The sequence below is a fragment of the Leguminivora glycinivorella genome, chromosome 1 (assembly GCF_023078275.1).
Source record: "Leguminivora glycinivorella isolate SPB_JAAS2020 chromosome 1, LegGlyc_1.1, whole genome shotgun sequence".
Taxonomy (NCBI): domain Eukaryota; kingdom Metazoa; phylum Arthropoda; class Insecta; order Lepidoptera; family Tortricidae; genus Leguminivora; species Leguminivora glycinivorella.
In genome coordinates this window covers 20,939,881-20,967,537 of record NC_062971.1, presented here as the reverse complement: position 1 = coordinate 20,967,537, position 27,657 = coordinate 20,939,881, and the positions used below count along the sequence as shown (strand labels likewise).

Below are 27,657 nucleotides of genomic sequence, written 5' to 3'. Positions count from 1 at the left end.
CGAGGATTCCGATACATCAAATTCTTAAGGATTTGTGCCTTTACTGTGTATTATGTATGTAGTTACTAGTTACACAAAGTGGATCTTCTGTATAAATTACTTTTGTAGCAATGGGCAGTAGGCGAGACGTAAATTACAACTGCGAATTGGTTTAGGCAACATTTAGGGTCGTAAATGGCGAAAATCCAACGATTGGTGACCCGGATAGACTCCAAACGGTCCACAGTAGGTAATAGAGAGTGGAGAGGGATACATTCAAAATGTCGTCTGGGAGTCCTTAGTCAAATGATTAGAAACTGTAAGTTTAGGGAAAATGGCCAAATTTACATTTCAATTATCTAGCTTAAAAAGTAGTTACCGAAATAAGGGTTAAAGGTTCCAGAAGTGTGCGATTGCCTGTTCAAAACAAACGAAACAAAATATAAGTACTTTCAGCTACTTACAGCGAACAAACAGCTTTTAATCTTACACGTGACTTACCTGCACGTGTAAGGAAATGAGGATTATATGAGAGCTTTTCAAACGTAATAGGTATTATTGGTGAGTTGTTTTTTCATTGCGATCTAATACTGATAAATTGAGGATATAACTTTGTACTCAAATTTTTAATCATATACTTGAGTGGGCATTCTTATTCAATCAGAATTTGTTTAAAATGTTATCAAAGAAATATAAACTTCATGTTATCGAGATCGCATTGAATCCAAGTCAACCAAACCAAACTTATTAAAGACGCGACCATATCACAATAATATTGCGGCACGTCAGGGGGCCAGAGAAAATGAAGAAAGTTCGGTGATGAGATTGTCGCCCACATTGTCTCTTGTAGGTAGTTAGGGGCTTTTACTCGATTCTGTATGCGCGCTGATAAGGGGAACAATAGCTACGTTATACGCTTTATTAGATTAGGCTTCCTTAAAACTCGCAAGTTGACTGTGTAAAGGGGTTACAAGGTTTCAAGCGTTAACTTAGTATTAATTTAATGTAGTGTATAATTTCTGTGCGAAACATAAAAGATAAGACGCTAGTTCCATTTGGACCCTCACTATATTATCTAATATAATGCTCGACAAAGTCTAAAGGGGAACGCTGAGATTCTCATTATAAAATAGTTTCAGAAATAGCTTTTTCTTAGCCGCTTTCAAGAAATATTAACTACTATTTCATTTCTCACTGATACTTCTCGTTCCATAAATAGGTGCTTTGTGGGTATTGTAATTGGTGAACAATTCATTCAGTTGAAAATGTTACGATTGTTAATTAACCGAAACTTGTGTAGGCTCTAATAATATTAATTTAGTTGAATTATTATAAGGCCATAAGTCTCCCGTAATGGCCTCCAGAATTAGGTGCCGTAATGAAATTTAGAGGCCAGCTGATAAAATTTATTTCAGGCATAATAACTTATTTCGGGCCATTTCTTTAAACCGTCAACCCATTAATGTTCCGGATAGCGTTGAATTTGGTAGTGGTTGGCTTCTTAGTAATCTCTGAAGAACTATAACTTTTCTTAATAACGTCGCGTTTAACAGTTGAAGTCATTAGGATTTCTTACATTACACCCAGGATAATGAGAATAGATAAACTTTACTAAACAACTGGCTAAGGCCGTGGAGGACCGCGTATAACTTTTGTTGTTAATGTTATCTACTACTATATAAAAGTTTCATCAATGTATACCTAACGTGTATGTAAAAGAAATATCACGATAAGGAATAATATTAATATTGTACAGGAAATGTGCGTTGAATCAAACTTTCTAAAATACAGAATACTGGAAAGTACTTAATATATATGACACTAGTAAACTGAAGTGGTAATAACTAGCTTACATATAAAACTACAATCTGTTAGATTTAGAAAACATTCAGGTCGTGTATCAACGTGGCATATAAGATAACAACCGTTCATAGATAGTATGGTAGTTATCTGTCTAACGCTCTTCCACATTGACAGTTGTATTTTAAAGCGGAGCTTGGTTGTAGTCTACTTAAAACTTACTTGGTAACAGCACATGCCTCTAGCCAGCACGTATACTCGATCGAAGAGCGCGAACAGTGAAGCAGAAGGCTGGTGTATGGTGCAGATGATCGTGCGTCCCTGTCGCGAGAGTAGGCGCAGCAGCACCACTAGTTGTCGGATCGACACAACATCCAGGCCCCTGTGGAAACGTATAACGTTAGTTTTACTACTGTTTCTTACGTCTTTCACTAATTGATGTTTTTTTTTTATACGGATGTACTACTTATGTAATTCCGTCTAGATCAAGATGGTTTGTGTTGTGCGTAAAATAACTTAAAATTTGTATAGTTAAGTGCTAAATAACGAATCAGTCATCGCTATTTTATCATTAATCATTACATTAAAGTTATTTTAAATAGAAACTAAGAAATCCATTCAAGTAATTTACAAAACACTAACTAACTAGTATATTCGCTTATATCATATACAAATACCTACTTAAATACATGGAGACTGATATCATATCTGTGTTGTACACAAATCCTGGACCATCGACTAATTCAGCGTAACTACCCACTAAAGACAATGCAGGCCGATCGTTCCAGAAGTTCCAGACACATATCAAATACTAAATACAGCTTCAAATCTACATCAAAAAACATCAGTACACAGCGCATGATACGTAAACGTAATAAAACTGTAAGTATGTATAGTAGGTTGTACATAAAAATAAAGCTCTTATGTTATTAAGCTAAAAGTGAAAGCTGTGGAAAATTCGCTTAGTCAAAAAAAGTAACCCATTTCGAACAATAAAATCTCTCTTTGTGAGAGGACTATTTTATTAAATTACCAGAAAACGTGTTTGGGGCTCACTATAGACCGCTCACTGGCTAAGCGTTTGGTTTTTCATTTGCTGGGTGTGAAATTTTCCATTTTACCAACAATGTACGCAGTAAGGCCAGGAGATAGCAGGAAAGAGGAATCGCTTCTTTCAATTGAAATGTGCCTTTTTATTAAGGAAGGGTCTTTATGCTCCATTTGTGTAAGGGATTTTTAGTGATGGAAACTTTTTTTTTAATTTAGAGCATCTTTTTCTGACGCAAAGATTCCTTGTGCGCATTAAGCCGATCGAGACCGACCAGCACTGGTTTCGGTCTGACACTGTATCGACCGGGCGGACACTGTCGGCTCGCATGAATACAGAGCAATTACTACGGATATCCTTTTAGGAGCGCTATCACATAATACGATAATTACTTGAGTTTTGACAAACCTAAATAGTCGAAAGAGATAGCCTTGCATTTGAAAGGAATAGCGCGATTCCATGTTAAACTTCGTAGTAAGTAAGTATCCTCTCTGTCAGTTAGGAGTATTACTTATTCTGTGCCGAATCATATTTCTTTTGTCGAAATCGAAGCCGAGTGTAGTATTACGGTCTTCCACAACAAATAAATAACGCACGATGAGGCCTATAACTGGAGCAAACAACTATTCGTAAAATGTAAATTAAACTTCTCAAACGATGATATTATTCTTCAATACTCGTAACTTGTAAACATTCTGAAGCTTTAAGATTTCCTTTTTTTTAACGAGTAAAATAATAATATTACCTTCAATACCTAGCAGTGGCGGCGCGTGAATATATTTGGAAGGCAACACAGAGCAAAAAATAAAAACCGGCCAAGAGCGTGTCGGGCCACGCTCAGTGTAGGGTTCCGTAGTTTTCCGTATTTTTCTCAAAAACTACTGAACCTATTAATAGAAGATATGGAAAACACACTGTTTTACAATCAATATTTATTGAACAAAAGTAGGTATAATATAGGTTTAACAATATTTACACAACAAAATCTCTATAACACAACCGGCGTTTTTGTTTCCAAAGCAAAACCTGTCACGTCAACAACTGTCAGTGTCACGCCTCTTCAAAAACCGCGGCAAAATCTATGACTCACTTGTCATTATTAAAAAAAACCAAACTAAATGTGCGTTCGAAAATTCATATTACATTACTATTGGCTAAAATAACGTTTATAATCCGTAATATCTAATATTCGGCCAACCTGACAAATCTAGGAGTTTGTCCCCAAACTCAGTCTGGTACAGCAGTTTACCCTACTTTATTTTGTCAAATATATCACAAGTCATCATCATTATACATATTAAAAAAAAATATTACAAATTACTCAGAACCAATATGAACGAATTTGCTTCACCAAACTAAATTACATCATACATTCTCGCCCTTCACTACACTTATCTCTAATGTAGTTATATAACTTAGTCCTTTTCAATCAGTCTATGTATCATCTACAGTCTATAACATCAACATGAATGACATTTCACTCCGTACAACACCAGTCACCAGCGTGTCCGTGTGAACCTCCCCATTCAGTATATAACATCACATATTCACCTGAATGACATTTCACTCCGAACATCACTAGTCACTAGCGTGTCCGTGCGAACCTCCCCATTCAGTACATAACATCACATATTCACCTGAATGACATTTCACTCCGAACATCACTAGTCACTAGCGTGTCCGTGCGAACCTCCCCATTCAGTACATAACATCACATATTCACCTGAATGACATTTCACTCCGAACATCACTAGTCACTAGCGTGTCCGTGCGAACCTCCCCATTCAGTACATAACATCACATATTCACCTGAATGACATTTCACTCCGAACATCACTAGTCACTAGTGTGTCCGTGCGAACCTCCCCATTCAGTACATAACATCACATATTCACCTGAATAACATTTCACTCCGAACATCACTAGTCACTAGCGTGTCCGTGCGAACCTCCCCATTCAGTACATAACATCACATATTCACCTGAATGACATTTCACTCCGAACATCACTAGTCACTAGCGTGTCCGTGCGAACCTCCCCATTCAGTACATAACATCACATATTCACCTGAATGACATTTCACTCCGAACATCACTAGTCACTAGCGTGTCCGTGCGAACCTCCCCATTCAGTACATAACATCACATATTCACCTGAATGACATTTCACTCCGAACATCACTAGTCACTAGTGTGTCCGTGCGAACCTCCCCATTCAGTACATAACCTCACATATTCACCTGAATGACATTTCACTCCGAACATCACTAGTCACTAGTGTGTCCGTGTGAACCTCCCCATTCAGTACATAACATCACATATTCACCTGAATGACATTTCACTCCGAACATCACTAGTCACTAGTGTGTCCGTGCGAACCTCCCCATTCAGTATATAACATCACATATTCACCTGAATGACATTTCACTCCGAACATCACTAGTCACTAGTGTGTCCGTGTGAACCTCCCCATTCAGTACATAACATCACATATTCACCTGAATGACATTTCACTCCGAACATCACTAGTCACTAGTGTGTCCGTGTGAACCTCCCCATTCAGTACATAATATCACATATTCACCTGAATGACATTTCACTCCGAACATCACTAGTCACTAGCGTGTCCGTGTGAACCTCCCCATTCAGTACATAACATCACATATTCACCTGAATGACATTTCACTCCGAACATCACTAGTGTGTCCGTGTGAACCTCCCCATTCAGTATATAACATCACATATTCACCTGAATGACATTTCACTCCGAACATCACTAGTCACTAGTGTGTCCGTGTGAACTTCCCCATTCAGTGCATAACATCACATATTCACCTGAATGACATTTCACTCCGAACATCACTAGTCACTAGTGTGTCCGTGTGAACCTCCCCATTCAGTATATAACATCACATATAATATCTATTACAGATTCAATCATATAGACAATACTGTTTCAAGATAAACTAGTAACACAAAAACTTTTCATTGCAAAAATATAATTATTAATACATTGTATACTATTAACTATTAACTTTCCCCTTTTTTATAAAGTAACATTTATCATATAATAACTATAATAAGCCATACAATATTATTCACTTATTGACCGAAACTGACCCATTACCACTGCAATCATAGCATAAATTGTCAAAATGCATTTTGTCAAAACACAGCCATTGTTCTGATGTGATTTAAATTCAAAGCAGCTTGTTTTAATTTCTGAACAAAACAAATTGGATGTCCAATTTTGTTGATGCATTCTTCAAAACAAATAAAATATTTCTATTTCTAATAAATAAATACTATTTAAAAGTTACTGGTTACATGTTGTGAGTCAGTTTGAATTAATCTTACATCTTGAATCTGACATATTGTAGGTTGTAGGTATCTTGAGATGGAGTGTCATGACCTATTCCATATGTATATATTACTGTTAAGTATATCTTTACTGTAACAATCTAAAATACCTATTTTCACTCTCTTTTTTTTTTTTAATTTCACATACAATAAAATTGTTATCATATTTTATATATTTTTGATTTTCAAACAGTTTGGGTTCAATTTGAGATAATTCAGAGTCAACGAATCGAAACAGGACATTTAATGCACTACCAGTTTTAATATTTACTATTCAGTGTAATTTTGTCATACATACATACATTTATTTTATTTTATTTATTATATTATACCTATTCTCAACAACATAAGCTCAATGTTGCCTTCTACTGAATCACTTTTCACAATTTGCACTTATCAATTTCAAGTACTTGATTTTCATTGTTGTCTTTCTTCTTAAATGTACACTTTTCATCAGTATGACCATATAGTTTACAAATGGTACATTTAATAATGGGTTTAGTACATTCTAGAACTCTGTGCCCCTTTTCTTTACAGTTGAAACAAAAGAAATTGTTTTCTGCACCTTTAGTTCCTGGTGTTGGTGTTTGTCCCAATCCATTTACTTTATTAAACATATAGGCACCCCTAGTTTTAAACATATCAACATTTTCTGTGCAAACATCTTTAAGATATTTTAAGAGGTCTTCAGGTTGAGAAAATCGGGCAGATGAAGCACCTGCTCGAATCGTGCGATCATCTATTCCTAAAATTATACAGTCTACTGCTTTCTTACCAGAAATGTCACAAGCATTAAGCAGCATTAATTTTTCCATAAAATAACTGTCTAAATTTTCGCCATGTTTTAACCGCTTTTGTAACATTTCTGTCAAGAGCACCCCATAATTAGTTTCTGTGGGAAAAGCCTTTTTTTTTAAAGTGTTTGCCATTCTGCCCAAGTGTGTAAGATGGAAGCCTGACCTTGATACCAAACCTTTGCACTTCCAACTAGCTTTGGAAGTGCATAATGGATAATATGAACTTCATCCCAACTATAGATCTTCGCACACTCATCAACTTTCAATATCCATTGATCAATGCGATTGTTTTTTAATGCTGGATCAAATTCTGGTATTATTGTCATATTGCTATTGAAAGTTGATGGTATGTTGGGTTTTACAATTGTTTGTAACAACTGGGATATATCTTTTAAGTTTAACAGCACATTTGGAGGTAACATACTACTCTGACCTTCTGTTTGAGGTTTCTGTTGTCCATTAAAAATTCCCATAGGCACATCATTGGAGTTAGCACCGCAATTAACACTATTACCACTGATCACCACTCGACTAACATCACTAATTTCACCAAGTATCGGCGCCGTGTTCTGCGCATACACTATGTTGGACAACGGTGGTTGCAGTAGAGGTGTGGACGAAGTATGCGGCTGTGGCAATGCTGAAATTGCTGGCAACGATTCCAACATTGGTGTTTGTTGTTCCACTGACGCCGTTGATCTTTGATGAACTGACGGCGTTCTCGTTCGTGTCCTACGACTCGATGACCTGTGCCGGCGACTACGACGTCTATATTTTCGAGTCTTGCTCCCTGTATTTCTGTGTTTGTGAGCGTGTTGATCTTCCAAACAAGTCGAAGTTGTAGACGTCTCTGAACTTGACCAATGTCGAATTCGCTTTTTAGTTCTCTTGCTATTACGGCTCATTTTACGACTTGTCACTTCTGATAATAGAAGATATGGAAAACACACTGTTTTACAATCAATATTTATTGAACAAAAGTAGGTATAATATAGGTTTAACAATATTTACACAACAAAATCTCTATAACACAACCGGCGTTTTTGTTTCCAAAGCAAAACCTGTCACGTCAACAACTGTCAGTGTCACGCCTCTTCAAAAACCGCGGCAAAATCTATGACTCACTTGTCATTATTAAAAAAAACCAAACTAAATGTGCGTTCGAAAATTCATATTACATTACTATTGGCTAAAATAACGTTTATAATCCGTAATATCTAATACTATCAAGTACAAAACAATTTTCCTAGAAAGTCTTTATAAAGTTCTACTTTTGTGATTTTTTTCATATTTTTTAAACATATGGTTCAAAAGTTAGAGGGGGGGGGACACACTTTTTTTTCCTTTAGGAGCGATTATTTCCGAAAATATTAATCTTATCAAAAAACGATTTTAGTAAACCCTTATTCATTTTTAAATACCTATCCAGCAATATATTACACGTTGGGGTTGGAATGAAAAAAAAAATCAGTCCCCACTTTACATGTAGGGGGGGGGGGGTACCCTAACAAATCATTTTTTTCCTCTTTTTATTTTACCACTTTGTCGGCGTGATTGATATACATATTGGTACCTAATTTTGAGCTTATCCGCGGACGGACGGACGGACGGACGGACAGACAGACATGGCGAAACTATAAGGGTTCCTAGCTGACTACGGAACCCTAAAAAACGCAACTTACCTTATATAATATTAGGTACCTTAGGCGCCCATCCAAGTGCATTTATCATACAGTCCGCTATGAAAGCGCTTAAAAAAGCCATCTCTCCGCTTATAACTTATATTTAACTCTGGACGATCACGGCCTCGCGTGACAATACATTTCTTTATTTCGAATGTTTGCGTCGAAAAACGTGTTGATTCATTTAGTAAGTAATTTATTATACAACAGTCAAAATGAATTAACGCTGCCATTACTAAACAAACCAAAGAAAGTCCTAACTATCTCTTAAAAACAGGTACTACAGGTAGTATCTAATCTTGAAACTCTGGCTTGCACTGTCAGTCTGTCACTAAAACACGACACCGAAACACTCCAAATCATTTAAATTTCACTGATATATTGCACGTAATGAGCAAGTTAATAAAAAAACTGAGAGAAATAGAATAACACAAAACATTTGAAAGCACACGAAGCCTCGGTAACAAGCGGGACGCAAGTGTTGCAGTGATATTATTCCATTTTCACCCACGAATTTAAAAACCTTTTCATACAAACAAAGTATATCTGAAGAAACGTTCATTATCACATTACTAAACTTAAATAAGATTCTCGGTTTTTTAATAGAAACTATCAATATTTAAAGGCTTTTATTCAAAATAAATATATGTGCGATAACAAAACACAATAAAATTTTACCCATTAATACATTTATAATTTTAGTATGGCAATATTTAGCATGCAATTATTACACTGTAATATCAATCTTATTTGTTTCACTCGAAGCTTTAAATTCAAATGAACAAGTGCGAGCAATCGAATGTTGTGCGCTTGGCTGTCTATGTGTTCGCAAATGGCGGTCACCCTTCTCTGTCATCTCAATCCTGCTATGAGTAGAGTAAAAGAGATAGTTGCGCCCAAATTACGTACATAGGAGTTCGCGATAGGCAAACACTCACACGCGCGGACTTTGTGAATGTGTATGTGCGTGTTTTCAAATATAAACCTTATAACGCATTGTTTACGGTTTTTATTCAAATGAATAACTCGATAAGAAGCCGAGTTGCTTTGGAGTTTAGTCACAGATCAATACAACAAGATGGCCCTTACAGGGCGACTCGCGGTCACCAAGCATACGACAAATCAGGTTTATAAAAGTTTGAACGCGTGCGACACCGATCAGTAGCGCCCAAGTATACGACCCGCTAACAGTGTCCGTGTCCGCTCGGGAAAAAATCTTAAATAATCAATTTTGGTTGCAAACAATGGTCTCTTACAGCATAAAGTGGTGTGGCAAGTCTTCTAACACTTCTACATGTAAAAAAGATGGAACAACATTCCACAGTTAAGTCAAATTAATTATTTTGTTGAATATTGTTTATTGTCCGCGGAGTTCATTTATACTGGTCAATATGGTTGTGCTGAGCGGCGCCGAGGCGCGTCCATCCCTCTTTACCGAGTTAACAATGTGATATGCTATCCCTTTCACGTAAACGACTAGGCATGGGGCCATGTTAGTTTATGTCTGTTGCGGGAACTTCGTACTGCCGCTCGTACCATGTGCTACCATTTTATGAAATATAAAAGAAAGCAGATTTGTAATAGTGAATAATTATCTAGAATCTGTAGAGTCTGTAGTGGTATTTAGTTCATTGATTAGTTTAGAATATTTAGTTGGTTATTTAACTTAGTAAACGTAAGTAAAAATGCACAGTTTAGTTATTAGTTACTAGAATGATTTTTATTGAGATGCTATCACAATTATCCTCCTTGCGTTATCCCGGCATCGGCATTCGCCACGGCTCATGGGAGCCTGGGGTCCGCTTTGGAAACTACTACCAAGATTTGGCGTAGGCACTAGTTTTATGAAAGCGACTGCCATCTGACCTTGCAACCCGAAGGGTAACTAGGCCTTATTATAATTTAATTATAATATTATAATTTGTTGCAAAACAAATTCACCACAGTACTGGTACCGGTACCATTGTCTATAATAGACATGTCCCATTCCCATCCCTACTGCTAATCATAAAGGCGCGCCATTATTTGAAACGACCAATGGCAGCACCGTGCGCGCCCGCCTCACCCCGCAAGGATTGGTGATTTGCGTCTCGAACAATATCGCTTGCATTTGGCTTCTAGTGGGGTGTTCTGTGAGTTTAGTTGAGCGGGCTGTCTTTATCAGCGTGTGCGTGATTTTTTTATCTGTGTGGAGTGACCATGAATGAATATGAAAGCTTAGGCATATGTAGCTTCACTTCGCTTTCGCGCGCCTGATAATTTTAGGTACATATTTGAATTTAAGCAAATGGTGTTATTATTTGTGAGGCAATACGTAATGTTTTAATTATAACTATTATAAGTATGTTTTTTTATTTCAATGGTGGTTTGTAACTTTGGTATTTGTTGCGGAACATCTAGGGCAACTCGGTGGGAATTGGATTGTATGAGCGCGCCGCCACTGATACCTAGGTCCATTCTTGCCATTTTAAGTATTAGAAAGTCTCTCAACAAATTTTGACAATAATCATATTTGCTACTTTCATATTAGCAGGCCCTACCCGGTTTATTTCTACTTTAAACTGTACCAGCAAAAATAATTGCAAGCTCCCGGTCTACATTTTCCCGTCTCAGTACGGTTAGCAAAAATGCAGTAACCTATTCTGGCTACGTAGCTAAAATGGTTACCGTACCGCTAAAAATGGTCACGAAACGAAGCGCTAGTAGATATCTATCTCTATCGCGCTTGCGTATTGGCGCGACAGAGCCAGCGGCGTATCGCTTTCGTTTGGCGTCGGAGAAATGCCATTCGGCTACGGGGCCAGGTGTGCTTTGTGCCTAACACGTCGCATCGTTTAAGTTTTATATTATAGTTACCAAGTTTAGTACCTGCTCTAAGTAGTCGCTTGTATTTTTATACCTATTATAAATATTTTTTTCTATAAATTTCATATTCCCTTTAATGGTCCAGGTTCCCCAAGCTCGTGCTTAATTATATGGCATAGCAAGCAATATCAAAAATAATTTAATACTGTACTTAACACAGCAAAAAGAAGTGTACAAGTTTCTAATTATTATTTGGTTTAAATAATTCTTATTATTTGATTTAACAGGTTAAACACACATTTCTATCCATCACAACATTCATCTTACTCGTTTCATATGCAATTATTCATAGGTATTTTAGGTATACAAATACATTCATCTCTTTACATTTTTTCTTCTCCTGTTTAATTATGTGTTGACGTGATCTGATCTGGTTCCGGCAGAATATCAGTGCTGCTGCCTCAGGGCGTAGCGTAATACTGAGCCGGAACCCTCTTGTCTTGTTGCGACGCGCACAGTACTATAATAAACTATTGTAAAAATCTGTGCAATTTCCTGTTTTCAATTTGGTTATTATGTATTTTAATTCTTCTTTGTAACTTATTTCTTTTGTGTATTCTGTGTGTATTGTGGCGAGCAAATAAACGGATATCTATCTATCTGGGTTGGCAACGCGCACGTGACCCTCCTTGAGTTGCAGGCGTCCATAGGTGACGGTAACCGCTTTCCATCAGGCGGGCCGTATGCTTGTTTGCCACCCACGTAGCATAAAAAAAATTACAGTATATAACCTGATAAATTAGGGTGAACTACCATAAACTACAGACGGACCTGAATAGATTTCAGGAAGAGCTGTAGTGCGATTCGATACTGCGTAAATATCGATACATCGATACATAGTGCCACAACGATAAAATTGAATGTACCCCGCAGTTTGCAGTGTAATCAAATGATCGGGAATTCAACGCTCGCCCATTGTGCGAATACTAAATCTATCCAGCTCTACATAGTGATTTTGTAAATGGTCGTGAAGGAATATTTTACGTCAAGTTATATTATTGGATATGGTTGCGAGATCCAAAGAAAAGGGATGAAGAGGATTGTTGTCAAAGTGAAATTTGTAATTAACAGTGCATTTCCTGCAATATCTCGATACAGGGTTAAAACTTTTAAAACATGATTATTGACAATTTAAAACAGTCTTATAATAAAATTGTTAAATGAGCATTTTTTTTTGCCAATAAAAAATTTTTGATTGTTTTAGGTCAATTGTACTCAGAATCACGAGTACTTTCAATCTAACTGGGAGACAAAACGTGTCCCAGAATTTCCATACAGTTTTGTTACTTTCCTCTTTTGTTACCCCATACAACAATTACAACATGTACGGAAAATGGTAACAAAATAAGAAAAAATCGTATGGGACAATTTTTTTAACTACTAGGATTGAAAAGCTAGTAATTCTAAGATTTCTAAGTAGAAATAGCATTTTTTTTTCAAAAATATCACACTTTATAAAACTGGCAAAAAAAAAGAAATGCTCAAATATTATCAGTGTTGCTATCTAGCCATCATTAACCACCATTAGAATGAGTATACATTTTTCTTGATGAATGATTTTTCTTACACACACACATTCACGCCAGAAAAGGAACGCAGAGCACATACAGGGGTTGAAAGTGAATGAAATTCTGAAACTGCAGTGATATGTTGCTAATTATTAGGCCATCGCCCGTTACCATATCCGGCAGTCGATTCCTACGATATCGACGGGAGGAATGGGGTTGGTGAAATTAATAACCCCTCACCAGGTGCCTTTTGTAAGACTTCTTATCTTGTACGCAGTTATATTATCTTTGCGAGATTTAAACCTCGTTTGAATTATTCAAGGTAGAAGCTACACGTGTATTCAGAAATAAAGATGATTTGATTTTAAATGTCTGTAGAATCAAGGACGATATAATACAGGGACAGACAAAGCCCATAGAGAAAAGCGTACCCCTGATATATATGGGCCTTTGAGGTTTAAAACTAGATGGCGCTGTTTCGCAGTTTGGAAGCGGCCAAGTATTTTTGCGTGTTTTTATTTTTTATATGAACAAATGACATGCTTCGCCGTTATGCCGTTTCGCTATTTTGAAGGTTGGCTGGTAGAGATAACTGCTTAGCGGTAAGTCCGCCTGTTGTCACCTTAGTCGTTAATTTCTTTATATTTATCTATGTATCTTATGTTTTGTAGTATGCAATAGTTATTTTTTTTTCAAGGGGGCAAAGTTGTTGTTTAACCGCACGCGCCAATATTGATACCCGAGCAAGCGAAAGATTCCAATATTGAACCGCGAGCGTAGCAAGTGGTTCAAAAAGTTGAACCTTGAGCGTTGCGAGGGTATCAAGGCACGAAGGTTAAACAAACTTTGCCACCGAGTGAAACACAACATTTTTCACCACACCAACACTATGAAAATATGAACTGTAAAACATCAAAATAAATAAAATACTTCAATTTATTTAACGTTTATGATTCAAAATCATCATTTATACGTGAATTCCAACACCCAGCTTTAGACATCAAGTTAAAATTTGTATGAAATTACTTTGCACTCTTGTGGATAAAATGCAATCTTGCTATCTGTTTTCGAATAGCAAAGAAAACCTTTATCAGTTGGTGTGGTGAAAAGTATTTTTTCTACTCCCGTACGGTTATTCGTGACTTACAAGGTCGTGCATAGTACTTTAAACCCCTACATAAAAGATGTCAGGACAAGTCTATCTAGTCTATACCCTGAAAACGTTTAGTAGCAGTAGCCCGATATATAGCTATTACAGTTCAGTAAATACATTGCTACCAACTTAACAAACCAATCACTTCATCGTAGAAAATTAAAATATTGTATGAAATAGGTACATTGTTGCCAACCTTAGAATGTCAGATAAAGCCTGGCATTCGCAGAGTCGAGACTCGTTCGTTTTCTGCTGCGATCATTGGCGACGCGTCGAATCGCATTCAAATGTATGAGAACTCGATTCAACTCGACTCGATTCGTCTTAGTGGCCAGGCTTCAAAGAACCATGTACCATAGACAGTTTTATTTTCATGTTTGCACTCAAACTGCATATTCGAAATGGTAGGTGGTCCACTAGATAACTAAGATGACTGAAAGTAGGTATTTATTGAATTTATAATTTTCTTTCAAAGTAAGTGCTTGGTCGTAGAAAAAGTATTGTATGCAACGGTGTTTAACTGAGTCAAAAAATGCTCGTGGCGTCTTTATTAACAATTTTCGGCTCCGCCTCAAATTGTTACCCACGCCACTCGCCTTTTTTGACCTCTTTTAACCACCAGTTGCATAAAATACTATTATTATTATTATGCTTCTTTATTTTAATATCATAATACCACGTCAACACACATTTTGAAATAAATAAATTTTGTAGACATCATCAATGTAGTTATGATAGTCTTTAATAGGTGGTGCTAAAAAATTTAGATACGATTCTTAGCATGAAGATTGTAAATCCTATATAAATCATCCTTGGTAGTATGTAAAAAACCGGCCAAGAGCGTGTCGGGCCTCGCTCAGTGTAGGGTTCCGTAGTTTTCCGTATTTTTCACAAAAACTACTGAACCTATCAAGTTCAAAACAATTTTCCTAGAAAGTATTTATAAAGTTCTACTTTTGTGATTTTTGTCATATTTTTTAAACATATGGTTCAAAAGTTAGAGGGGGGGGACGCACTTTTTTTCCTTTAGGAGCGATTATTTCCGAAAATATTAATATTATCAGAAAACGATCTTAGTAAACCCTTATTCATTTTTTAATACCTATCCAACAATATATCACACGTTGGGGTTGGAATGAAAAAAAAAAATCAGCCCCCACTTTACATGTAGGGGGGGTTCCCTAATAAAACATTTTTTTTCCATTTTTTATTTTTGCACTTTGTTGGCGTGATTGATATACATATTGGTACCAAATTTCAGCTTTCTAGTGCTAACGGTTACTGAGATTATCCGCGGACGGACGGACGGACGGACGGACGGACGGACGGACGGACGGACGGACGGACGGACGGACGGACGGACGGACGGACGGACAGACAGACATGGCGAAACTATAAGGGTTCCTAGTTGACTACGGAACCCTAAAAAGGGGCCTCCATTAGGTAAAAATAGACTAGTTGTAAATGAATGCTATGAATAACTTTAATTCAATTTCGGGAACGGTTCTCAAACGTTCAGAAAGTACATCTTTATAGGTAATATCAGCCTTTTAAACAAAGTAAACTACACTTTAAAATAAAATGTGTTATGCACAAGAGCCTCGTTTTGTTATTTTTTATTATACTCTGACACACACGCATTCGTGCATGTGAATTTTGTAAGAGTGATGCAATTTTACTAAAACTGTATTCGTATCGTATATTAGTTTCTGAATGAGACTCCAATGCCTGTACCATGAGTTTTTATCGTTTTAGAACAACTTACTCGATACCCAAAATTTTACGAAAAACTATATTGATTGTATATGGACAAAGTGAATAACAACTCCAAATGATTACTGACTATAACTTACATAAGGTACAGGAGAAATTTCGACTGGCGGAAAATTTCAAGTAGGTACATACCTAATCGAGTTTTTTTCCATTTCAATATATTAAATAGGTACCTATAAGGTCGTGTTACATAAATATGACACGCGTGTTCAGTGGACATATATACCTATGCCACTCAAGTTGATAGCGCAAAATATTGGAAATATTTTGAGTAGTTGAAATTGTCTGCCAGTCGAAATTGTTTACGGTATCGAGTAATGTCAAAACATTATAACCAGTCACGTGCTTGCAGTAGTTGTGACTACATAGCGGAGTATTGTAATATTTAATATTATGTAGCAGCAACTTAGAGCGCCTTTTATGAAAAATACAAATCACGTGAGAGGATAGGATAACTAAACTCATGGTACAGGTACAGCAAGAAACCAACAGCAGTCGCGTGTGGCCGAGTAGTTAATTTGCGGTTGTCATGCGTCTCGAGGAAATTTGTTAGGGCTAGGACGTAGGCCAATATACCAATTTCCAGGGTAATTAGTATTTCCGAGTTGAGCTAGGAACGGTTGGAAATACTCACAAAACGTGTGGTATTCATTAACTTTTGGACTACTAAAATGACCGCTATGACCACATTATCGTATGATAATAAAACTTTTTGCACATTTTCTTATGTAGGATGCATGCGAAAGACTCACTAAGTCAAAAGATGTCATTTATTTCGCCAAGAAATGATTTTACCAAAAAAAAAACCTGAAAACTTTAATTATAACTTTTAATTGCATTTTATTGCTGTTGTTCCTTCTTATTAAACGAAGTATTATGTGCTGACAATAAAAGTAATTTATTGTTACGCATTTGAAGATTTTTCTGAAAACAAATATATCTACATAAGTGCTTTGAGCGCTGACAAATTAATTTATAACGAATGTCAAATGCAGGACCTGCGGAATTGCGTAGTTTCTGTTTTCGAAATCAGATTTAATTATTTGGCAGTAAATTTTTTCCTTCTTCTTCAAATTCGAGTTTACTACTGATTTAAATACGTATGTTTATTAACAATTAGGTTTTCAATTTAAGTATTATTACGATTAACGGCTGAAATGATGATGAGGTGATCGTTAATAATCTAATTACATTAACGATTTTAGCGCCTGTGATTTTATGGTCCAGAATTATATTGGGAACGGAGCACAGAACACCCCACTAGAAGCCAAATGCAAGCGATATTGTTCGAGACGCAAATCACCAATCCTTGCGGGGTGAGGCGGGCGCGCACGGTGCTGCCATTGGTCGTTTCAAATAATGGCGCGCCTTTATGATTAGCAGTAGGGATGGGAATGGGACATGTCTATTATAGACAATGGTACCGGTACCAGTACTGTGGTGAATTTGTTTTGCAACAAATTATAATATTATAATTAAATTATAATAAGGCCTAGTTACCCTTCGGGTTGCAAGGTCAGATGGCAGTCGCTTTCATAAAACTAGTGCCTACGCCAAATCTTGGTAGTAGTTTCCAAAGCGGACCCCAGGCTCCCATGAGCCGTGGCGAATGCCGATGCCGGGATAACGCAAGGAGGATAATTGTGATAGCATCTCAATAAAAATCATTCTAGTAACTAATAACTAAACTGTGCATTTTTACTTACGTTTACTAAGTTAAATAACCAACTAAATATTCTAAACTAATCAATGAACTAAATACCACTACAGACTCTACAGATTCTAGATAATTATTCACTATTACAAATCTGCTTTCTTTTATATTTCATAAAATGGTAGCACATGGTACGAGCGGCAGTACGAAGTTCCCGCAACAGACATAAACTAACATGGCCCCATGCCTAGTCGTTTACGTGAAAGGGATAGCATATCACATTGTTAACTCGGTAAAGAGGGATGGACGCGCCTCGGCGCCGCTCAGCACAACCATATTGACCAGTATAAATGAACTCCGCGGACAATAAACAATATTCAACAAAATAATTAATTTGACTTAACTGTGGAATGTTGTTCCATCTTTTTTACATGTAGAAGTGTTAGAAGACTTGCCACACCACTGGAACGGAGATTGCGGGACATCACGCGTCTTGCCAGTCCGCCCGCAGCCACTAGATTGCCACAATTACTCAACTTTAATCCGGGCCCAACGTGACTTGTTTGATGGCCGCGGTTTATCTTTGTTTTCTATTACAACTATGTTTTCACATGCGAAGTGTTTTTACTTTGTGTCTGTTCAATGATTATTCGATAAATTGTATTCATTAATAGGTAATTCATAAGCTACCTCTGGTCGTACCCACCGCAGCTTATAATATAAATACGGAACCCTAAAAATATAATCTTCAATAAAGCGACACCCATAATACCTATAGTTTGAAATTCTATCAAAATATATTTAGGTACTTTCGCTTAATAATCAATGTGTATTTCCAATCAATTTCAATTGTAGGTAGGTATATGTATTAATAATTACCGTGTAAGGGTAGATAACACGCTTAATAGTATTTTTTTATTTTTAGGAAAAAGGCTAAATAAAATAAAAGGTTTGAAAAATTCACTTACGTTCAGAAAACAACTATACACCGTGTTTCACTTAACACTAAAAACCTGAAAACTGTTTGTTCAGAATCGAGAGTAGAATCGATTGAGGTATATCAGTAACGTACACAATTAAACAGTTTGAAGGCTTATGATGGTAGCTAGCAATTATTTTATTGAGTGTAGAGTTAAAAGCCGAGTAGAGCTGCACAGAAAATTAAAGATTCAATTTAAACAAATAATAATCATCAGATTAAAAAATGAGAGAGATGATTCTAGATACGTTTAAAAAAATAAAAATCAGTTGGGGTGTCAGAGGTTTTGAGTGATACCGGAAACACGGTGTATAGATGACAATTTACACAATTTACCAAACTGACAAACGCATAACATGTGTCCATGAGATGTTCACTTTTGGCCTTTATCAGGCGTCACTTTTTAAACGATAATTAAAAAAAAAACAACTTCTCAAAACAGTTTGAATTCCGTTAACATTACGTCATTACTTTATTATATAATGCCTTTGTGCGTAGCCTGTTGGAAAGTAACCATATTATCTGGAACCCACATGAAAAGAAATACATTCTTCTAATTGAAAAGGTTCAGAAAACATTTGTTAGATACTTGTACTGGAAGCAACATGGTTACTATCCGTACGTGTATCCTACTCATTTCATATTGGGGATGGTTAGTCTTGACAGCCTTGAGGTTCGGAGACAACTTGCGGTAGTAAAATATTTTATTAAATTAATTCGTGGTTCAATCACAAATCCAAGGTTATTGCAATATGTCTCTTTTAAAGTACCAACACCTTTTGTGAGAACTACTCTTAGGCCTCGTCCCACACCTCTTTTTGTTGTCCCCAGCACCAACTCAGTAGCTTTAGATACCAGCCCTCTGTAAGTAGCACTGGGTCACAATAATAATATTCTTTTGTTTGAACCCCAGGCTGACATATTCTCGCAAGAGGAACCGAAACTTCTAGCCACTGCTACTCGGTATTTGGAGTCGATCTCGACTCCCACAAGTATTATAATATAGTCATAGCATTTAAGAATATTGTTATGTATTAGAGATATAAGTTTATTTGATATACCTAATGTAAGTGACATGTCGTAATAATTTGTTATGTTTAAGCAGTGTATTATGTTCCGTAGTACTGTCTAGATTGTAAATTCAATTTTATGTAATCGTGTTGTAATCTTTACCTGTAACCTATAACTTACATGTTTAAATGCATCTTGCTAAGTTTTTACACTTAGATACGAGTATTTTTTCATAGTTATTCCCAAACAGTCAAATGACTCCAAAGTCATTTTTTCCTACTCTGCCAGATTTTAACGATCATAACCTTGGGTTGACAGAAACTTGCTATTTTAATCTTAAATTTTGGGTACAATGTCTATCATATCTATTAATATTACCTATAAGTATAGTCATTGTACTATACAACTTTAAGAACAATATATGTATTATGCTTAATTTCGTTGTTTTGTAAATTCCCTCTACTACTCTAAATTTAGAAAACAACGTTCCCTCGAAATGGGAAGTTAATCTATTATGTGACCTACTTGTTTCAATTGGCAGGACGAACATATTATACAATGATAAGTTACTTATAATAAAAGTAAAATTTCCAATGGATTGTTTTTTTCTTTAGGTTTTCTCATAGCTGGCAGTAGCAGACAGCATTATGAATGGCCAATAAAAGTTAATGATTAATATAATAAAATAAACTCCCGTGCGGTGATGGGATAAGAATTTCACCAACCCCTGTCATCCCGTGGGTGTCGTAGAAGTCGACTGTGGGATGTGAGTTCAACTGTGATGTGGGCGATGGGTTAGTAACCTGTCACTGCAATATCACGATTTAGTTTTGTTTCCACCCCTTAACAGGCTAGTTTCCTATACTTAAAATAAAATATTTTTTGCAGTGCCCGAAATAAAGCACCACATAATTAGAAGAAAAATATGGACAGTAGTTGTGTTTAAACATAATTTCTATTTAATAAGTCAAAGAGAAAGATATAATATAAAGTAAATGAATTGACCGTGACGTCACTCCTCAGTATTTCATAGTAATTCCATATTAGCAAATATTTTTGACAGTTCTTAAAAAGAAACTGATTTGACTATTAGCATAGAATATTAAATTTATTATTCTATGCTATTAGGAAACTAGCCTATTGTTATGTGGCATGGAAACTAGAGCAGTTTTGTTTGCTCTGCCTAATCCTTAGGGAATAAAAGTGTGAGTTTATAGAATTAGTATGTATATTTTCTCATGTAGAGTAAATTAATGATTTGATCAATAATCAATTAATCATAATCATGTAGGCGTTTATTTAAATGCTACAATATAGTAGGTTTCAAATACATGCTCTACCCCTTTCACATAACACAAATAGAAGTTTCATAGTTTATTATATTATAATACTTGACCTTAAGTTGGTATTTTATTTAATCCTTCAGACGTCGGATTAGGTTTAGCTGTTTACTGTACCACTTAAAGCCTTCACCGCCGGTGAGCTGTTGCAACTTACTCCGCACAGAAAACTGTGGTCTGTGGGGCTTAAGACATGACGTGACCTATTTACTTCCTACAACTTTTGTTGTCAAATACTTATCAAATGAATAAGCAAAGCGGGGTAAAGAACTTAGATTCCCTTTCATACAAATTGTTTGGGATTTGATGTAGAGGTTAACAATGTTCATAACTATTCCAAATTTCATATCAATAGCATAAGTAGTTCTCGGGATATTTAGTAATGTGACAGACAGACAGACAGACGGACAGAGTCGCGCCATAAGGGTTCCTTTTCTACCTTTTTGGTACGGAACCCTAAAAATGAATAACCCGAAAGATTTTAACAGTGTATGCCTGACCACATATTAGAGACTATACTGTCGTAGGTATATTTTTTCTGGATATCGCCTAGTATTAGAGGTAGGTACCAATTCAAAAAAATCTTATTATTATTAGTACAAAAGGCCTTGTTAACAGCGTTGACGACATTATGGAGAACAGTCTCACTATCCTCATTGATAGATGTCAAAAAGTGAGAAGCACAACCTTTCAAAACTAAGGTTTTAAAAAAAAATAACGGTTTAAACTCATTTTAAGTGCCAGTATTATGAATTACATTTACTTTTTATGTGAAAATACATAAAAAAAATCTTTGTTTTACATCAAAAATACGTAAGTAGTTAAAATCTTTCGGGTTATTCAGGCCCATGGTGTATAAATAAATAAATAATAAATAATATTTATTTATAGGACATTCCTACACAGATTGACTGAGGCTCACGGTAAGCTCAAGAAGGCTTGTGTTGTGGGTACTCAGACAACGATATACATAATATGTAAATAGTTACTTTACTTATATACATAGAAAACATCCGTGACTCAGAAACAAATATTTGTGCTCATCACACAAATAAATGCCCTTACCGGGATTCGAACCCGGGACCGCGGCGCAGCAGGCAGGGTCACTACTGACTGCGCCAGACCGGTCGTCAAATAGCTGGTGAAGGCCCTTTGCACCTCTGGGGTGCCTTAGGACTACAGCAACAACGGTGTATATTATCAAAGACATGTAACTCCGTATAGACGGATAAAGTCTAAGAAAAAAATCAATCAATCAATCAATCAATCAAAAACATTTATTCGTAATAAACTACACATTATGCATAAAATGGCTAAGAACTACAAAAGTATAAGGGATGGACAAGTTTATCACGAAATGGTCCCGTCTCAGCATAATGCCGACCCGGAGGACAGCGCTGATCTTCCGACGAGACCATTTGCGAGACACGAACGCAGCCATACCTCAAAGCCCTAGAGAAAAAGGTACGGTGGCCTAGATGGCGTTACACCTTTGGGGAACGCTCGGCTAGATGGCGCTAATATTAATATTTGACATCAAGCTAACAGTATGGGCCAAATTGTCAAAACTGAGGTTCAAAAGTTTTAAGCTTGTGTCGAGAGATGGCTGTCTATGCACTGATACGAGGGTCATGCCAAAAGAAATTAGATACTCAAAATTTACATACTTTATTCTTTATTACAGCTATCTATTTTTTCGAAGTATTCACCGTGAACACGTATACACTTTTCCATCCGTCTAAACCACTTAGAAAATACCGATGACCACTCTTCTTTAGACACCTCAGAAATTTCATAATTATACGCAGCCAGGGCGTCTTCTTTGTTCTCAAATCTCTTTCCTTTTAATTTTTCTTTAATTTTAGGAAAAAGGTAAAAATCACAGGGGGCTAGGTCAGGGGAATATGGGGGGTGGGGCAGAATAGTCACGTTTTTTGAGCTAGAATAGTCAAGTGTTCTAGCGGAAGTGTGCGGGGCAGCGTTGTCGTGGTGCCAGAGCAGGTGCCGGGTTCCTGACTTCGGCCGCTTGTCACACCAAGCTGACAGTACTCTTGGGGCACAAACTGTCACATACCATTCTGAATTAACTGTCTTTTGATCTTCTAGCACTATTGTAGCAATATGTCCCGTCTTGCAGAAAAATGAGGCAACCATTTGTTTTTGTGTGCTTCGGGTTCGGCGACATTTTGTTGGCGTCGGCTCATCTTTAAAACACCATACTGTGGACTGTCGCTTTGTTTCGGGATCGTAGTTATATAGCCATGTTTCGTCACCTGTAAGTATATCATATACGTTTTTGTTCTCGCCTGCGTCGAATTTATCTATCATAAATTTGCACCAATCCACGCGACGGTCTTTCTGTAAATCGGTGAGCTTGTGCGGCACCCATCTTGAACAACGCTTATGAAGAGACAGTTTACTATGAATTATACTTTTCAATGCTGCTGATCCAATGCCCAGTTCACGCTCGAGCTCTACATATGTAATTCGTCGGTTCGCACGAATATTTTTTTCCACAGTCTTTACATTTTCTTCAGTGACTGCGGTTGGCGGCCGTCCGGTCTTCGCCTCATCTTCAAAGCTCTCCCGTCCTCTTTTAAATTCAGCAAACCAATTGAAAACAGTTGCACGTGAACACGCAGACTCTCCAAAAGTCGAGACTAAAAGTTCAAAACACTCTTGAGGTGTTAAACCTTTTTTAAAGTCATAATATATCATAACACGAAAATCACGTCGAGTAAGCTCCATTGTTGCGGAAAATTCCCGCCAGAATTATTTAGAAAAAAAATAATTAAAAAAAGAATCCTAAGAATTTCCAATTCTTCCATTTTTAAATTTATAAGCAAATAACCTACCTTTACAATGGTGTATAACTGGCCAGTATCGATCAAATGACCATGGAGTATCTAACTTCTTTTGGCATGACCCTCGTATTATACATTTTACTTAGACAGTAACTCTCTATAATACTCGATCCTCTTTGATATTAATGTAATCTACTATTACAGTTTTACAGCTTTAATGAAGAAAAGCATGGATTAAAGTTCGTGTTTGACAAATTGGCAGTATCGATCAGGCTGGAACGAGGCTGGCGTTAGATTAGTCAATTGGCTGGTCACCGAGCTAGTGAAAGCGGCCGACGAAGTGGAAAATAGCTGCAAGATCGGCCATATTGCTCGGCATGGAATTTCACTGCAATGTCCGCATCTATTCTGTCGAAGGCATGTGCATAAGTATTTAGACTGTAATCGTACTAGTCAGGTATCCATACTAATATTATAAATGGGAAAGTGTGTGTGTCTGTTTGTCTTTCACGGCAAAACGGAGCGACGAATTGACGAGATTTTTTAAGTGGAGATAGTTGAAGGGATGGAAAGTGACATAGGCTACTTTCTGTCTCTTTCTAACGCGAGCGAAGCCGCGGGAAAAAGCTAGTATTGTATATGTAGGTAATGTATGTAATTAAACAAAAAAAAATTTGGCGTAGACCTTGATGATCTTTTTCAATTTGTACCGTCGAAAGTAGAGAAATGTCGAATCAAAAACCTTGATTGGTAATTGCGTTGTATCCGCTTTATAAATTGAGGTAGCCGGTGTTAATGATAATTGTACCTACTCGTAAATTACTGAAGCACACGCCCCATAATTTATCAAACCGAAGTTAGCAACTTTTGCGTGAATAGGCCAGGCAACCTTTTTACAGGCATATTGTACTTCGGTTCCAGCAAGAAATTAAACCCAAAATGTGGGACATGATAGTTTCTAACTAATGTTTTGTCACAGTTTGTGTGTATCAATAAATAACTTAAGACATTTAATATTAAAATTGACGTATTACAACATAACATTCGACTTTTCATTGTAACGTAAATCCCCTTAATGTAAACTAATTTACTATTTGACACTATTTTTAAGTACCACTCACACATACAAACAGTGTTTTTGTATTCCTTCTAGTCGATAATTTCACGCGGCGACAGCTTGTTTAAATAGCCTTGCGGTAAATACGTGTTATCGCATGATTTGCATGGAAGTACTGGGTTCGAATCCAGGACTTTTTCTCTTTTTTTTTTTTTAATACTACGTCGGTGGCAAACAAGCATACGGTCCGCCTGATGGAAAGCGGTCACCGTAACCTATGGACGCCTGCAACTCAAAGAGTGTCGCATGCGCGTTGCTGCCCCATTAGAAACTTGTACACTCCCCTTTGCTGTGTGTGCACAGCAAAAAGGAGTGTACAAGTTCAAAGGAGGGTTTGGGTTGCCGACGACTCAAAGGACAATAGACGGAACAAATTAGTTCCGTAAGTCCTCCCGTCGTCAGCACCCCGCACCCTCGTTGAGCTCTGGCAGCCTTATTCACCGGCAGGGAACACAAAACTATGAGACACTATTTTTTGTTTTATTATTATACATAAATGTATATGTACTCGTACAGTAGTTACTGAGCGTTTTCCACAAAAAAGATTAAAAACCTATTCTCTTACATGGTAATAATTTTTGGGTTCGTCGAACTCAGAATTTCTAACATAATTATCCTAATCTGACATTTTTTTTAAATCCAAAAAGTATAGATAAATTTTAGTTTCTAAACTACGATTCGAATGATTTTTTTTTTCTAATTGTTTATTTTCAATGGAGCAAGAGTATTCAAATCGCTTTTGAAATCTTAAATTAGTAAATGACAATGCAATAGTTAACTGAGTAACGTAATGCTTTAAAAACTCAAGTGGACTTTTTTATCTAAGGAGCAATTTCGAGAAAATATTATATTTAGCGAGGGTATTAAAAGTTGTGTTTTATATCTCAACTTAATAAATAGAAAATCAAAATGACAATAAAAAAAATAATATGTTCTCTAAGATAAAATTCATACCTTCGGCTCTCTTTTCTTGCTCGGTCAATAAAAAATACGAAATTTATATCCAAAAAAATACAAAAAGTTTTTTGAATCCTGGGAATCGAACGCACCTTCACGGCGTGACAGACGACTGCTTCACCAACGACGCCATTACATAACACGCTGTTACCGACGAAATTGGGCTATACATATATAATTATTTAAATATAAATAATAATGTCAAATCCATACTAATATTACAAATGGGAAAGGGTGTTTGTCTGTTTGTTTGTCCGTCTTTCACGGCAAAACCGGAGCGACGAATTGACGTGATTATTTAAGGGAATTTAGTTGAAGGGATGGAGAGTGACATAGGCTAATTTTTGTCTCTTTCTTACGCGAGCGAAGCCGCGGTCAAAAGCTAGTTTATTACAAAAGGGAAAAGCTAGTTACTCTATAATCTGAAGTGGAAGCATAATGGGGGATGTCTGAAAATTTTAAAATCGCCTGATATTTTTTCTGGTGATAGGAATAAGCATTTCTATTTACAGAAAAAAGTTACAGATTTTTTGGTAGCACCATACATTTTATAAAAATAAAAACGTGTTGCTCGACTGCGCGTACGACACACTTCGGCAGTTATGAGATTTGTCTTAGTCTTTAAAAAATTCCATTTTGAATCTGTGCTGGCCACAGACACTGACAGTTGATTGTCAGCTTGACATTTTTCTCGGAGAATTCATAACCATATCTGGTGAACTATTTATTACTGTTTTCGACTCATTTTCTCTCCCTGGCCTCTGATTTTGCCTCCTTCTACGACTACCTTCGCTCTCGAACCCCGGACGTTGATTTTACTGGCTTAAAACGACGACCTTTGATATTAACCTCTGGACCTGATTCTGCTTGCATTAACGAAGACGTTTGCTTTTAAACACTGGACCTGATCCTGCTGAACTGTTTACGATCCGTTTTGCCTCCCTGACTTCTGATTTTGCTTGATATAAGGACGATCATCGCTTTTAAGTTCCGGACACTATTTGTTATAATGAATACAAGTACATAAACACGATATAAGGATCCCAAAACATGCTTTATACCAACTTGTTCTAAAACCAACCAGAAAAACCCAGATTTAAAATTGTTCATATTAAGAAAGGAGCTGAAGGAAAGTTGGTCTCAATAGGTTGGCAGGAACTGCCCAACCAGAGTGTGATTTTGCTGTGAAGACCACCTGAGTGTAAGATACCGTGTCTTGTTTACCAACCTTAAAATGCAGTTACACGCTGGCAATAATATCATAAAAAAGAAAGCCATAAATATCTGACACGGTGGCATTTTATAAAATGTGTATTTTGTTGGATAGACCAATAGGAAAAATATGGTAAAATACATTTTTTTTTATAATTTGCAATGTCCTATAATAAAATACAATTGATTTATTTTATTGTGTTGTTTTATTTTACTTCTGAGTTGTAGGTGTGTCATGTGTGTCGAGTTACTGTCAAGTTACTATCAAATTCAGTCGGCTATGGCTTTCCATATTCTTCTATGGCCCTCCATACTGTTAAAGCATGATTAACAGCACTATAGTAGATTGTGTTACGAGGGAGCAAAATTGCATATTTATAGCGAGGATATAAATGGAATTGTGAACAAAGTGAAGTATTCTATATGTAATTGAATACTGAGTGTAGTGACTGGGATTCGAAAAGAAAGGGTTATTTTCTTCCCTGCACTGCGAGGGTGCAAAGAGGCACTTTTCCTCTTTGCTATTAGGGACCAAAGTGATACTTTTCCCTTCAAGGACACATTTTTTACATGGTTACATAACATACCATTTTTTATGTTCATATAACATATCATTATA

At 36.5% G+C, this 27,657-nt stretch overlaps 1 protein-coding gene across 1 annotated transcript in view; it reads right to left on the bottom strand.

The window, feature by feature from the left end:
- Positions 1 to 27,657, bottom strand: part of LOC125226886 (ATP-binding cassette subfamily G member 4-like) — a 149,942-nt gene that overhangs the window by 47,846 nt on the left and 74,439 nt on the right. The window contains exon 5 of the mRNA XM_048131050.1: positions 2,002 to 2,161. Coding sequence (XP_047987007.1) covers positions 2,002 to 2,161 — 160 coding nt within the window. The remainder of the gene's footprint in view (positions 1 to 2,001; positions 2,162 to 27,657) is intronic.